The sequence below is a fragment of the Sminthopsis crassicaudata genome, chromosome 1 (genome assembly GCF_048593235.1).
Source record: "Sminthopsis crassicaudata isolate SCR6 chromosome 1, ASM4859323v1, whole genome shotgun sequence".
NCBI classification, from domain to species: domain Eukaryota; kingdom Metazoa; phylum Chordata; class Mammalia; order Dasyuromorphia; family Dasyuridae; genus Sminthopsis; species Sminthopsis crassicaudata.
The window spans coordinates 256,825,338-256,841,939 of NC_133617.1; the positions used below are offsets into that span (position 1 = coordinate 256,825,338).

Here is a 16,602-nt window from a genome sequence, read left to right on the forward strand (position 1 = left end):
GTCCAACAGAGAGCCTGGACACAGCAGCTTGCAACCACAAGTCTTTATTCCACATGCTCACATCCTGCACTTCTCCTGCATCACTCCTGCACTCTTCCTTCACTCTCCTGCTGAACTTCTCTTACTTCTTGGTCCCCACTACTTATATTGGTCTATGAGGTCACATGCACAGCCAATAAGAAGAGAAGACATCTCCTATTGATGATGTGTTTTCAATGTAGCCAGAGCTCTCGACTTGCTGCAGAGATCACATGCCTCAGGCATCAAAGCCTCTTTACTTCTTCATTATACTATGCAAGATTCCTTTCCAAACCCTTGTATCTCTTTCTCTTTTCCCATTTCTTTTTTTTTATTATTATATATATATATATATATTTTATAATATTATCCCTTGTATTCATTTTTCCAAATTACCCCCCCTCCCTCTATTCCCTCCCCCCGACGACAGGCAATACCATACATTTTACATGTGTTACAATATAGTCTAGGTACAATACATGTGTGCGAATATCATTTTCTTGTTGCACAATAAACATTAGAATCCGAAGGTACATGCAACCTGGGCAGACAGATATTAGTGCTAACAATTTTCATTCCCCTCCCAGTGTTTCTTCTCTGGGTGCAGCTACCCCTGTCCATCATTGATCAACTGGAAGTGAGTTGGATCTTCTTTATGTTGAAGATTTACACTTCCATCAGAATACATCCCCATACAGTATTGTTGTTGAAGTGTACAGTGATCTTCTGGTTCTGCTCATCTCACTCAGCATCAGTTGATTTAAGTCTCTCCAGGCCTCTCTATATTCCTCCTGCTGGTCATTTCTTACCAAGCAATAATATTCCATAACCTTCATATACCACAATTTACCCAACCATTCTCCAACTGATCTTCCAGTTTCTAGCTACAACAAAAAGAGCTGCCACAAACATTTTGGCACATATATGTCTCTTTCCGCTCTTTAGTATTTCTTTGGGATATAATCCCAGTAGTAGCGCTGCTGGGTCAAAGGGTATGCACAGTTTGATAACTTTTTGGGCATAATTCCAGATTGCTCTCCAGAATGGCTGGATTCTTTCACAACTCCACCAGCAATGTATTAGTGTCCCAATTTCCCCACATCCCCTCCAACATTTGTCATTATTTGTTCCTGTCATCTTAGCCAATCTGACAGGTGTGTAGTGGTATCTCAGAGTGGTCTTAATTTGCATTTCTCTGATCAGTAGTGATTTGGAACACTCTTTCATGTGAGTGGATATAGTTTCAATTTCTTCCTCTGAGAATTGTCTGTTCATATCCTTTGACCATTTATCAATTGGAGAATGGTTCGGTTTCTTATAAATTAGGGTTAGTTCTCTATATATTTTGGAAATGAGACCTTTGTCAGAACCTTTGTTTTTAAAAATATTTTCCCAATGTGTTACTTCCCTTCTAATCTTGTTTGCATTAGTATTATTTGTACAGAAACTTTTTAGTTTGATGTAATCAAAATCTTCTATTTTGTGATCAATAATGATCTCTAGTTCTCCTCTGGTCATAAATTCCTTCCTCCTCCACAAGTCTGAGAGGTAGATTATCCTCTGTTCCTCTAATCTATTTATTATCTCCCTCTTTATGCCTAAATCATGGACCCATTTTGATCTTATCTTGGTATATGGTGTTAAGTGTGGATCCATATCTAATTTCTGCCATACTAATTTCCAGTTTTCCCAACAGTTTTTTCCGAATAATGAATTTTTATCCCTAATGTTGGAATCTTTGGGTTTGTCAAAGATTAGATTGCTATAGATGTACCCTTTTTTGTCCTTTGTATCTAATCTGTTCCACTGATCTACCGGTCTATTTCGTAGCCAATACCAAATGGTTTTGGTGACTGCTGCTATATAATATAGCTTTAGATCAGGTACACTTAGACCACCTTCCTCTGAGTTTTTTTTCATTAGTTCCCTTGCAATTCTTGACCTTTTATTCTTCCATATGAATTTTGTTGTTATTTTTTCTAGGTCATTAAAATAGTTTCTTGGGAGTCTGATTGGTATAGCACTAAATAAATAGATTAGTTTGGGGAGTATTGTCATCTTTATTATATTCGCTCGGCCTATCCAAGAGCACTGAATGTCTTTCCAATTATTTAAATCTGATTTTATTTTTGTGGCAAGTGTTTTGTAGTTTTTCTCATATAATTCCTGACTTTTCTTTGGTAGATGGATTCCCAAATATTTTATACTCTCAACATTTGTTTGGAATGGAATTTCTCTTTGTATCTCTTGCTGTTGCATTTTGTTAGTGATATATAAAAATGCCGAGGATTTATGTGGATTTATTTTGTATCCTGCCACTTTGCTGAAATTTTGAATTATTTCTAGTAGCTTTTTAGCAGAGTCTTTGGGGTTCTCTAAGTATACCATCATGTCATCTGCAAAAAGTGATAGTTTAATTTCCTCATTTCCTACTCTAATTCCTTGAATCTCTTTCTCGGCTCTTATTGCCGAGGCTAGCGTTTCTAGTACTATATTGAATAGTAATGGTGATAGTGGGCAACCTTGTTTCACTCCTGATCTTACTGGGAAAGGTTGCAGTTTATTTCTATTGCATATTATGCTTACTGACGGTCTTAAATATATACTCCTGATTATTCTAAGGAATAATCCATTTATTCCTATACTCTCAAGAGTTTTTAGTAGGAATGGATGTTGGATTTTGTCAAATGCTTTTTCTGCATCTATTGAGATGATCATATGGTTCTTATTAATTTGATTATTAATATTCTTTTCCCATTTCTATGTGTGTAACTATCTGTCTCTTTTTTTCTATGCTTGTCCAAATCTTTGATTAAATATTCCTAAACTTTCCTTTTGAGACTTAACCATTACTTTAAATAATCTCTCTATAGATCTCTCTATATGCATTGTCTTCATATACTATTTTATATCTAATTTCTAATGCTTTTCTAGTATGCTGATTCCCTTATTCCTTCTTGTTTGAATAATTTATGTTGCATATAATGTCATTTCCAAATCCAGAATGCCTTTAAAAATTCCAAACTCTTTACAAATCTGTTCTTTTCTTTCCCCTTCAAGCCAACATCAATGTATCTGGAAGGTAGAGAACTAACATTTTCTAAGTAAATTCAAATATTAAAGCTTCATTAAAAACTATACATGTCATCTCAGTTTTCTCATTTTTTTTCCCTGAACATTAAATTCTTACAACCTAGAATTTTATTTTATCATGTCCATTCTGCAAGTCTGTCATTCCTAATTTATTCTTGACAATTTGGGAGGGGCAGCCTCTGAATCAGATAAATCTTTGACACATAATGGTTTTATGACCTTTGGCATATCACTTAATTTATCAGTGTTCCAAGTAATTATTTCAGCTAGGAAACTACTAAACAGTAGCCAGAAAAGTTTTCCAAATGAAATCAAAGTTTGTTGTTCAGTCATTTCTGAGTTACATGCAATTCTTTGTGACTCTTATTTGGGGTTTTCTTGGCAAAGATCCTGGAATGGTCAACTATTTCTTTCTCTTGCTTATTTTATGGCTTTAGAATTGAAGCAAACAGAGTTAAGTAGGTGACACCACTAGTTTAGGCTTGAACTCATGAAGACGAATCTTCCTGACTCCAGGTTTGGCAATCTATCTGCTGTGCCACCTAGCTATCCCATGAAATTAGAGGTCTCCCAACAATAACAACATTAACAACAAAAGGTTAGGAGACAGATTTTTTTTCCCCATACTTCTCTATATGAAGAGGAAATCATATAAATAAAATATTTTTAATATGTATTATCAATGCAAAATTGTCTAAAATTATTTTGCCATATTAAAGTCTTTAATATTTTTCATAAATTATTTCATTTCATTATTTTATTTTTAAAATATCAGATAACTTCCTTTAAAATTTTGAAGGGAGGCCTTTACCTTAGAAAATATAAGTACCTAAGATCTCAAATAATCTCACCAAAACACAATTATCCAGTCATCCCCATAAACCCTCTCCCCATACTTATACCAGTCTCATTTTAAAAATAATGCACTTTGAATGAGAGATTTTCTCTCTTCACTTATATCCAACTGCACATCATTGTTTAGGTGAAATTTCTCAAATGAGATGCTAAATACCTTGTCTCATTATTCCCACTGCTGGTCAGGGGATCTAGTAGAAACCATCTTTCTCATAAACTTTTGACTTGAATCTTTTTTGGTTAATTATTATAGGTGGCAGGAATTCACTTTTTAATTTGACAATCATATGTATTATTTTTAAAATAATTTATAATCTGTGACAACATTATAGAGTCTCAATACCCTCTTTGGAAAAGTATAATAAAACATTAATTCATACCCAATGTTTGAAATAAAAGGCAACAAATCATCTTCCACAAAGCAAAAAATTATATCATATGAAGTTATATTTGGGGCACAACTTTTTAGCACCATTTATATTTAGGCATTGTCTCTTAACTTTAAATAGGCATAATATAGAAATTTCTTTTAAATTTATGGAAAAATTCTTTATTGAAATTGTCTTTAAGGAACAGAGCTAAATATGATTTTTTTAATAAACACTTTCTCATAATATTTAAATTGATTTCAGTATAAACTAAATAAGAAATCAGTTTAATATACTAATGAATAACATATGTTTTATTAAAATATTTTTTTAAAAAGTAACATGAATCTGTAGTTATTTGCAATAACTTTAGGTCATTCAAACTTAACAGTGAACTTTTAAAATTAAATCAATATGAATTAACAAATAACATCATAATTGAGTAAAACAAAAAGGCCACAAAAGGCCACATCACACAGAACTTTATTTCCCTATACTCTTATCCCTAGAAACACTGGAATAGGAGAAAGAAGGAAGGAAGGAAGGAAGGAAGGAAGGAAGGAAGGAAGGAAGGAAGGAAGGAAGGAAGGAAGGAAGGAAGGAAGGAAGGAAGGAAGGAAGGAAGGAAGGAAGGAAGGAAGGAAGGAAAGAAGGAAGGAAGGAAGGAAGGAAGGAAGGAAGGAAGGAAGGAAGGAAGGAAGGAAGGAAGGAAGGAAGGAAGGAAGGAAGGAAGGAAGGAAGGAAGGAAGGAAGGAAGGAAGGAAGGAAGGAAGGAAGGAAGGAAGGAAGGAAGGAAGAAGGGAGGGAGTGAGGGAGGAAAGAAAAAGTATAAAAAATGTTTCCCAGGCACTATTAGAGGCTTTATGCATATATGCAAGTCATTCTTTTCAAAGAAAATGTTATATGATAATATGCTAAATTCTCCATGCAAATTACAAATCACATGGAACTTTAGATTTATGTTCAAGAGAGAATCACTTGCCTGAAACCAGCAGATTCTAACACAGATACTACCTCAGATGTTCCTATGTTTCTTTAAATTCTTTTCTATCAGTGTCAAAGTAGGTTTAGGTTGTTCATTCCAAGAAAATGGCCAGTAGTGTGCACCTTTATCTGGGCCCTTGACCTCTATGCACCTTGGAAAAGACCCCAAAAGATCTGAATAAAACACAGAAGAATCATCATAATGGCATAAAAGGATTATTAAGTTGGAAAAAAAGCAGGGGCCTCACCTGCTAGTAAAAACAAAACAAAACAAAAAACCACAATCTATGTTTAGGATGATCCTTTTACTAGAGATCAGTAGATACCCACAGAAAAGCACAAAATTCCCTTTCAAATAACTATTACTTAACTCAACATGCTAACTCAATATGTTGATATATTAGACTAATCACTTTTTCAGTATTTAAAGTATTTAAGCCATTAAAATATCAATTTTCATAGTAATTCAATGCAGTCATAAAAACATAAAATATTCCATCTATTCATACTATGATCTTATCTACATAGTTCAACTAAATGAACCAAAAATACAATTGAGTGGGACTTGAAAGTTATAATAGATAATTTCCAGATGACTGATAGATTAAATCAAAGCAACCAATTCAATCATTAAAATGGTCATTTCATAACCTAGTTGTTTGGGATCATTTTCACTATCCAATTAACAATTAGGTGATCAAATTATCATGTGGTAACCAAGTTGGAGAATGTTAACCTCGGTGGTAACATAAGCCATAGAAGTAATATGATTACAGAAAATAAAACTATGAGTCTAAGTAGACACACTTTGACATATTAGGGAAGGTGGTCCTATACCTCCATTAATTCGTCATGTGATACAAGGGAAAATCACTTTTCTCTGTGCATAAGTTTTCTCATCAATCAAAGGATTCCAATTAGATATTCAACAAAGTTCCTTCTGTGTTTTTGGTCTAGTTTTGAAAATAATGGGTTTGTATTAAGCTTGCAGAGAACTGGCTTAGAGAGTTTGGGGGAAAACAGAAAAATATCTTAACAATATAATCATAACCTATTTAGATTATCTGGTAGGTTTCTATTCTGTGGGTCGAAAGTTATTACCAAACTTTAGCATTTTGGTATGTGGGATGTAAAGAGAAGGAATAAAATCCTTGTTTATCATATGAATGAAATAATTTTAGTTTTTAAGCAAGTAAGATTTCTATAAGAAAATATTTGGAGGGCCTCAATATATTAATGATTTTCCAAACAAAAAGTGGCAACTTGTATTTTTGTTGGAAGAATGAGTGGAAAGGCTTAACCATTTTAGGAATGAAAAGATATTTTCCTGACCTTCCACATACCATTTCATGAATTCATAATCTTAAATCCATGAGAATAAGTTTGCTTAAAATACATAATCTCACATTTGTTTTTAAATAATTATATATAATGATGATAAAATTGTGAAAGTATGTCCCAGATTTTATTAAAATGAAAAGAAATTGACCTATTTCCCTGAGTGTGCTTTGTGCCGGGTATGGAACTATAACATGGAAAGTTTATATTCAATGATCAATTCAAAATAATTTATTTTAAAGTTTTCCTTCTGCACACAAGAAAATACTATTCTGCTACATTAATAGCGTTCAGATCATGTACTACATTATTTACAATATACATGAATTTGTGGGGTTTTTTACATTTTTGAAAAGATAGCATGAAATTCAAGTTTTGTAAATCAAATCATATTATAAATAGACTAATAGAGCTCCTTATTAAAAGAAAACTCTCATGACTCCTTTTATAAAATAAAGAATTGTTTTTAAGGCAAGTCATTACTTATTGATTAACTGTTGAAATACTAGATTTTTAAAAAATAGCAAGGCACGTGTGCATTTAGAAACCTTAAATTCCTCAGAAATACCTATATGGCTTTGCAAATGAAATGAGGGAAGTTCTTTTAGAACTCTCATTTCTTGGGTTTATTCAGTGTTGTTGTTGTTGTTGTTGTTGTTGTTGTTTTCCTGAGAAATACACAATTATTTAGCTCCCTGAAAGTTGTTAATATAAAATTCCTTTTCCTTTGTGTATCTTTGTTCAAAATTGTTCTTTCTGTTTCACAATTCTTGCTTTTTAAAATTTTATCTTAGATTTAAGGCCCAACAAATGCTACCTCTCCATGAATCTTTTTTTTTTTTTTTTTTTTAAATTTCATCTAGTTGGTAGAAAACTCTTCTCTGGATTCACATAACAATTGCTTTGTGAGACAGCATGGCATAGTGGATATAAAGATGACCTTCCAACCAGGAAGACTTTAGTTCAAGTCCAGGCTTTGACACATATTGCCTGTATGATCCTAGATGAGTTACTGAGCTTCTCAGTACCACAGGCAGCTCTAAGATCATAAATTACCAAGAAGGTGTCAGCTTACATTTATAAAGGAAGTTTCCTTAACTAGAATTTCCTCATATAAGTGAAATTATAATTCAGTTTCTGTCCAGTCTCCATCCCAAGGGGACATATATCAGAAGGGATACTGATTTGGAGAGAAAAGATCTCTATGTTCAAATCTTAGCTATGATGATTACTACCTTTGTGACTTTGGACAAGTCACTTAACTTCCCTGTACCTCAGTTTGATAATCTGTAAAAAAAAGGGTTGGACCCAATGGTGATTGTGATTATTCAGCTCTCCATTATTCATATTTTATTCATCTTCATAGTACCATTCAAACCACTTATAATGGTGCCTTGCCCAGAATAGATGCTCAAATTCTTAATGTTCTGTTTAGCACTCATTGTATTATTTTGAAAGAACTTAATTCTTTCATTGGGTTGTCAATATCTAAAGATTTACAAACTAAAGAAATAACAGAATATAACTCCAAAACAGGGGTTTTTAGCCTTTTTGTATCATAGACCCTTGTGGTAGTCTAATGAAGTAAATAAACCCCCTCTCTAAATAATGGATTATTGTTTAAAATTATAATATGTTATTTTTATAAATGAAGGAAATAAAACATTTCAAATCAGAAGTTAGCAAAAATAAAGAGCTATTTTTTCCCATCTAAATACATTGAGCTTTTGAGATATAATGACAGATTCTATGGACTTCACACTCAAAATCTTTTAGATTCATCTAATAAGACTCTTGAGTTACTGGAACTGCTATCTACCAGGAAATTCAGAATTTAGAGGAGAAACTAAATCATATTGTAGATTATTTCCAAATGATCACAACACTAATTTTAAATAAGTAGGAAACTCATCTGATTAAGCTTTCAATCTCATTGAGACCACCTGTATCTAAACTTTAAAAATCAGATATCTTCACTCATAACTGATGTTTAATAAAAAAAAAGAATTCTTTTGACTTTAAATCTTTTAAAGGAAAAGAATATAGGATCATCTATTTAAGATTTTGAGAACAGTGACTTGTAATCATAGTTTAGGGAATATTTAACTGTATTATGAAGGTTTTTAAATACAGTTTTTATGACCTTATTTACTTTTGCATTTTTCAGGCAAAGTTAGGGAACTAATAGAATATGTTCAATGTATTTTAAGGCTTAAATTAGTCTGTATTATTAAAAATCAGCATGCATTTTCATGTCAAAATGTGAGCATAAGTTGTTATCCCATGGCTCAGAAATAAATGGCAAGTCTTCCTTTTATGAGCACCAGGAAAAGGAGATGTTTGTAAAGTTCCTCTGGGAATCATCTGATTTTTCATTGTCAACGCAGAGAGAGCAGCACACTCCTTTCACCATTTCACCATTTGTGAGGCACTCTGCTGGTTAGCAAGTCTCAGAAGTACATGTCACCTGACCATTCTGAAAGGTAATATTTAAATATTAGCTCTATGATTCACAACATAAAAACACAGAAAAATTAGATCAATTCTTCTTTTGACATATAAAATAAGTATTTTCAAGAACCATCTAATTTCCCCCTTCCTCCTTATCTACTGCAGCTTCAATCAAAATAAATTAAGATATAATCTTACATGTGAAACAGTAACTTTGTCACTTTGTCAATCCTTTGGAGCCCAGGGAACAAACTACATATAATGAATTATTAAATGGAAATTTGGCAACTGTCATCAAAAAGAGGTACCTTCCAGAAAGAAAATCAATTAACCAACAATCAATATATAGAAAAATTTCTAATGATCACAAATTTTTCAAGTAAATATAGATGTGAATACCAGAGGAACACACATACCAAGAGTAAATTGCTTCCACTATCTACCCATAAAATTCTAAGTGAGAGAATAACAATGATGATAATTAATAGTAGAAAACATTTCTATAGTGCTTTAAGTGTTACAAAATGTTTTACAGGAATTATCTCACTTGACTTCACTTTACTATTATACACATTTTCAGAGTGGAAACTGACATTGAGAATTTTAACTGGTTCTTCCAAAATGACACAACTATTTAAATATCTGAAGTCAGTTTTTCCTGACTCAATATGCAACCTCACTACCTAGGGTGGGAAGGAAACAATACAATGGAGGAACAAGTAAAACTTATGTGGAACACTGTTAGCATTCCACAGTGTCCTGAATGAAAGAGGTATATTGATAGGAGGGAAAATTTCAGTCCTCTAAACAAATGGGTAGAATGACTTTCTTTGCAATTCCTCTGGGTTGAAGTTCCTCCTCAGGGTAAGGCTTTTCTTTGGTAGATCAGTCACAGGACTACACCTAAACATTCATTAATGGGGATCAAATCTATAATTTCTCACCACCAGCATAGTTACATAAGTATTCTATTTTATTGACTTTAAAGCAATTTAGTCAAATGTCTCTGAAGACTGACAAATAGAGAAGTTGTCATTGTCATTTGAAGGGAGGCTATTCTAATGTTGAAAGCAATCATGGAAGATACAGTCCTTGTAAACACACAGTTTTAAGAAAATCAAACTCATTATTGAAGCCTAACAATTGCATAATACACTATTTATTTATATCCTAATACTTCCTCTTCTTATGTTATAGAAGCCCCTATTATCACAAATTTTGACACTGTGCTTTTCTGAAGAATATTCTTGTGTTCAATTTGAGTTGTTTGTCTCTTGATAGCTTTCACCTCAATCAAGATCTATGAAAAAAAAATCTACTCAGAAATTATTAATTGAATCAGAGTTTGGAAATAGATTTGATTAAATAATGACATGCTTTCACTTTAAAAGCAATGTATCTAATGACCCTAAATTTATTTGAGTGTTGACTCCATTATTCCCTCCTTTCACATGTCTACTAAATAAAGAGATTAAATAATTTAATTGTAAGCAGAATCTGTAGTTTTTCCAAAGTAAAAAAATTAAAATTATTAGTATAACAAGAAAAGGAATGAAGATGATTAATGGAAACAGAAAGAAAGCAACTCTGCTAATAGCCATAAAGAATAAATTGATTTCTCTCCCATGACAGAGCTTAACTAAACTTCATAATACAAATCGTGTTCAGAATACAGCATGAAATAGATAAGAGGGAGAGTAATAGAGAGGATGAGGCAAAAGAAGAGTGAGAGAAGGAAGGAAAATGAAAAGGATAAGGATCTAAAGTAGTAGGGCTATGATGCCAATTAGGACACTCTATCATAATCAAAGTTTCCAGGACCCTGAAATTAACTTTCTCATCATCCAAAAATAGAATCTACATGAAGAGTAAAGCTCATACATTTCAGAGAAAAAAAAATCACTGGACAGTAGATAGAACTATACAAAGAGTAATCTTGGCCTTAAAGCACTGAAAACTTGTCTTTTTTGCTCACTATAATAATAGAAAAGTCATTGATCACTGCACACTTATACTGACCTTCAAAAGTATCCTATAATCTTCTTTAAAAGGTGCAAAGTTTCAAGAATAAATTTATCATAGTGTTTCAACAGACAGGAAACCAAAGGGAAAATAAAGGGAGGATGATAAAAGAGAATAGAGTCAAATATACCTTACAGATACAGCTAATGCAGTCTTCTTTCATCCAGTGCTCATTGTCCCTTCGATGAATTCTATTATCATCCATGCATCCCTCCTGCCTCAGGCGAGCCTCTAGCTTGTTTATCTGAATAAGATGGTGGAAGGAAAGGAGGCAAAAATTGGAGTAGAGAGAAATTAAGCCGATGAATAACATGGTTTAAGGAAATACTACACCCTATAAGCACAAGCCTAGGAGGCATAGGAAACTTCAAAGCTACATCTCATTTTTCTTTAATACTTTTATTCCAAAGTTAATGAACCAGAATTTTCCAATATCAATATTCCTAAACAGAAGCCCAAGTGTTCCATTTATCTGTGTAAGGGAAAAGAGTTCATTTAAAATCTAAAGATCCCAGATTTATAATAAGGCATCAGTGAAATAGTAGGTCACAATCCTGTCCTTTAATGGTAGAAATAGCAGCAGCAGCAGCAGCAGCAATAATGGTGGTGGTGATAGTGGTGGTGGTGATGGTAGTAGTAGTAGTAGTAGTAGTAGTAGTAGTAGTAGTAGTAGTAGTAGTAGTAGTAGTAGTAATAGACAACCAAATATTGATTCAGACAAACAATAATAAGCAACAATAACAAAAAGAAACATTATTGAAATATGAACAATAAAAGTTTATATGGGATTTCTCAGAAGATGTTGTTCCACATTCCATAACTTTAACAATATGACAAGTAATGTTGTTGTTGTTATTGTTGTTGTTTCTCCCTCATTCTCAAAGAAGACCAGACATCAGGGAGATGACTTGCATGACATGCAAGTGAATTGGATTTAAGGGAGGGAGGGCTGTGCAAAGGCACCTGCCTCATTTTCCCCTTCAGAGACATCTGGGTCCAGTGACAAGATGTAGATCAAGATGACTGGAGATGGCCCTGGATGAAATGGGACACCTTGGCCTTTTTAAGCTAAGGTCTTCAATTGCCCTACAAAACACCTGACCAAACTCTGAATTGTTGAAAAATCTAATTTTCTTAAAAAGGTAGCTATATTTGATGGTTAAAAACACATTTAACTGCATCTTTTACAAATGGCTTAGACTTAAAGCCTCACACAATCAAGCTGGCATCTAGGACTTATTCAAGGTTAACAGATTTGACCTTGGGAGGGAAAAACACTTTTCTGTCAATAAAACTATTTGAAATTTTATAAAGTGGCAAATGAATGCATCAATATTTTTAAACTATGAAAAATAATTATTTTAATGTAATACTTTAGTCTAACAATTATTTGTAACATGCAAATAGATTAAAAACCTGAGTGTTCAGAATCTTTGCCATGGATACATGCTTATATTGGCTTCCAGCTTTGCTGCACTCCCTTTTTATGTTTATAGAAATATAAAGGCATGTGTGAGACATGTGTGAGGATGGAAACAATTTTCATAACCTAGAGCCAGTGAGAGGAAAAGGTGATGAAAATTCAAAAGTGGATAAAAGAAAGCAAAGGGAACCAGTGTTTTCCTTCTGCCCAAAAGGCAAAAGAAGATGCAGACCTGACTATGTGTGGGCCTGAACTCTTTTGCTAAAAAGTGAATGAAATAGAAGCAGATTAAGAGGTTCCTCAAAAGTTCCTTTGAAATGGTCCCTCTATGAACTAACATGTGGGCTGAATGAACATGGTACTTTCCAACAAGATTAGAAAAATGGGATGAAAGAAAGAAGGTTTTCTACTCTCAGCTTTTTAGCCTCGTCACAGATTATAGTTAATTGATTAAATCATACCATTATAATATTTTTTCATATTTTAAAAATATTTTTAGATCCATTTGTCATTTAGTTATTTAGTAACATGTGACTCTTTGTGACCTGTGGATCATAATGTGCCAATACTATCCAAGTGTTTTTTTTTTGTTGTAGTTGTTTGTTTGTTTTGTTTGTTTGTTTGTTTGTTGGCATTGGTTTGCCATTTCCTGCTCCAGTAGATTTTCCTGACTTTAGACCTAGAACTTTATCCACTGAGCAACTCATCTGCTTCTCTATTCATTTACCACCTTGTAAAAGTATTTTATTGAAAAAAAAGGTGGGTTTTTCCAAGAAGCATTCTATTAAATGTCTCCGACAGCAAAGTTAGAAATGTATCAATTAGTCCTGAGGCATATTGGCTCTAGTGGTCTAAAAAACTGTTACACTTATGGAAAAAGCAGTAATGGCTTGGACAGTGATGGAGAGGAAACAGATGGCAGCAAAGAAAATGTAGGCCAGTTACAGCAAAGTGGTATGTTTCCAAGCCTCCATAGGTGTTTTGTGGAGCATAGAAGTCTATTAGAGCAGTGAAGTAGCTACTTGATTACCCCTGAGTTCCTAGTACCTACTTCTGGTATCATACTCAAAAGCTAGAATAGAAAGAGCCATAATATAGAGGAAAAGCTTGTACTTTTTTTTTCACTGGTGCTGAGTCCCAGGACCTAATGGACATCCTAAAGGAAACCTACGGAGGGGAATATTGCTATAATATCTGGAAACTTAAATTCTTTCCCCAGTTGAGATTTCTGGGGAGGGTGCTCAATCAATCCCTGGAAGGGTCTTTCTGCTCATCTCAGACTTCAGAATTTATTCAAATTTCAACTAACCCCCTACCCTTTGTAAGTATGTGATAAAGGCTGTACAGGTGTACTGTTACTGGAAACAGCAAAGTGAAGGGACAAGAACATTGGTATTAGAGGTCAGAGGACCTGGTTCACACCCCAGCTATGTTATTTACTACTTGTATGACCTGAGTCAAGCTACTTAAGCTCCAAAGTAATATGAGAGTATTGGAAGCTCCAAGAGACCTTCTAATTCTATGACTTTCTGATACCAAATCCCTTAAACTGAACTCAATCTGTCTTCACTAAGATAAGATTTAAAAAAGAATTCCTTGTTCAAAACTTCAAAAGATCCATGATTTCATTCTCTCCCTGCCCTGATTGTAATCACTCCTTTCCTTATGTTACTCTTCAAAGAACATTTTATCACCTGGCCTTTATCCTTTCCAGATATAATCGATGGGGAGAGGGGTCTTCACAAGACATCATCCATCCCTCAATCTGGACTAACTAGAAGACATTCTAGCTCAGTAGGCCTTTCCAAAGCTTATATAGCTTTTGATCTAGTTTTCTATGCCAGAATTAGAATAGAACTTTCATTGAGTAATAAAGTATTGGAACAATTGTTAAAACAAAAAACAAAAACAAAAACAAACCAAACAAACAAACAAAAAAATACAACGAATTTCATAGGTATTTCCTGGTGCAGGTGTGCAGAAAGCTTTACATTTGAAAAAGAAAAGGGTAGTTTGATTAAAGTGCAAATTCTATATGCTTCAAAAGCATGCAGTCTTAGAATATATGAAAAGTTGTCTATTGTCCTGGACAGGAGAGGAAAGAAGAGGAGGGGAGAGGAGAGGAGAGGAGAGGAGACAACTCCACTTGTCACATTTTACAAAGCATATTGATAACCAAGAAAGTGTCTTTAGAAAAACATACAAGACGGTGAAAGACCTTTAAAAATCACATAAGGAATGTTTAAAACAAAGTGAAAAATAGCTTGGAAAAAAAGAATGTTGGGAGGAAGGTGAAAAACAGGTGCATTATAGAAGTCTTTAAGTATCTTAACTTCCATGTAGAAGAAGGATAAATTAAAAAAAAAAAAAAAAAAGAATTAAAAGCAATAGATAGAAGGTTTAAAGAGGTTTGATGTAACAGGAAACAAAACACCAACTTCTAAACAGCTATAGCTACCTCAAATAGTTATTGGTTGCATCAGTAGACTTTTCTTCACAGTAAGTTTTCAAGAAGATGCAAGAGAATTATTTGTTGGGTAAGTTGTGGAAGATACAGATGGGACTAGATCTTCTATCAGAATAATATTTTATATATGTTCTACAAAGTAAATTAATCATATTAAAATATTATTATAAAATATATGTTCATTTTTAAAGTAAGTCTCAGACATCAAGTTAAGAAGCCCTGCTCCCAAACTGCAAATTCTGTGATTCTGTTAAATCAAAATATTATCACCAGTAATCCAATAATTATTTTGGCCTTCAATATTCTGAAGATCCATTTTTGTTGTTGTTGATGGAAATAATAATCTCTATCCTTTTGATCCTGCTACACTTTAGTGAATAGTGTACACAGTAACTGGCAGTGCATTCATTACTCAGCAGCCAATTGAGTGGTAAACCTAAAACTTAGATATGTTTTTTCTCAAATGAGAGCTATTTTGTCCTTCATATTTCCAATCTTACAAGGTATATCAGAATCTTCATTTCACTGGTATATCATACCATTCCAGAAACCAAAGACTCCTTCATATCATGATAGGACACCAGAGGAGGTTTTAGTGAGGTTTTTTTGTTTTGTTTTGTTTTGTTTTAAGAGAAAAAATTATTTTATCCCCCCCCCCCAAAAGAAAAAAAAAAAACTTTTCCAAGACAGGAAATTCTGTTCCACAAATAAATTACTAGGAATCTTCTACACAGGTGACATATTTTAAACTCAGTGTAAGCACAATTTCATTGTGAAGAGAATAGATTCCATTAGAGCATCTGTGGTAACATGTTATGCAAGGTCAAAAGTAAAATAGTGGGGTTTAGAGGAAAATAGCAGAGTGCACAGGAGCAGGAGAGAGTGGTACTTCAGAATCATACTCTAGTCAAGCTCCCAGATATTTATACATTATCTGCTAGATTATACTTTAAAAAGGCATTGAAATATTAACTCTTTAAGGAAAAATATAACATTGGAAAAATTGAAAATGTAACTGTGAAATAAAATGAAAGGAAAAATCTTTAAAGGTGTTGAGATAAGTAATTTACATGGGCAAAGTTTGTCTGAGTTTTGATTTTCCATTTAATCTATAATCCTTCTTCATTTATTTTTGTTTTCTAAACATCTCATTATCCATTCATCAATGTATTTTATTTTAATGATGAAGTATTGTTTAATTTTTTTCCTTCTCAGTTGAGGTTAATCTAATGCCAAACTGATTTTCTAGAGGAAAAAACATTTTGCCCTTCAACTAAATTAAAACAAATTCACAACCAGTTGTACTGCACTTGGTGTAATGGTATTTTTTGAAAGTATAATCTACTTAAAGTTTTTAACTTAACTTTAGATCCTCATTATACTTTTCCAGCACAACAAAAATTATTTCGTAGAAAATTTAAAAATTATAATACAGAAGTTTCCTTTAAATCAAGAAATGTCCTGAAACCAAATTACCAAATGTTTCTGACAAACTGAATTTTCATTTTTAATATTTCCAATTTTTCACAAATCATTTTTCCTTGGTAAGCCAGAAAAGAGTTAAGGTGTAAGTATTTTGTGTC

The 16,602-nt window shown here is 33.1% G+C and overlaps 1 protein-coding gene across 3 annotated transcripts in view; it reads right to left on the reverse strand.

Moving 5' to 3' along the window:
- Window positions 1-4,681: 4,681 nt before the first annotated feature.
- The window catches only part of PXDNL (peroxidasin like), a 512,873-nt gene continuing 500,952 nt past the window's right edge, over window positions 4,682-16,602 (reverse strand). For all 3 annotated transcript variants that reach the window (XM_074278161.1, XM_074278143.1, XM_074278151.1), the window contains 2 exons: window positions 11,260-11,373; window positions 4,682-9,132 (listed from right to left, as the gene is read on the reverse strand). In XM_074278161.1, coding sequence (XP_074134262.1) covers window positions 9,097-9,132; window positions 11,260-11,373 — 150 coding nt within the window. In that variant the 3' untranslated portion in view covers window positions 4,682-9,096. The remainder of the gene's footprint in view (window positions 9,133-11,259; window positions 11,374-16,602) is intronic.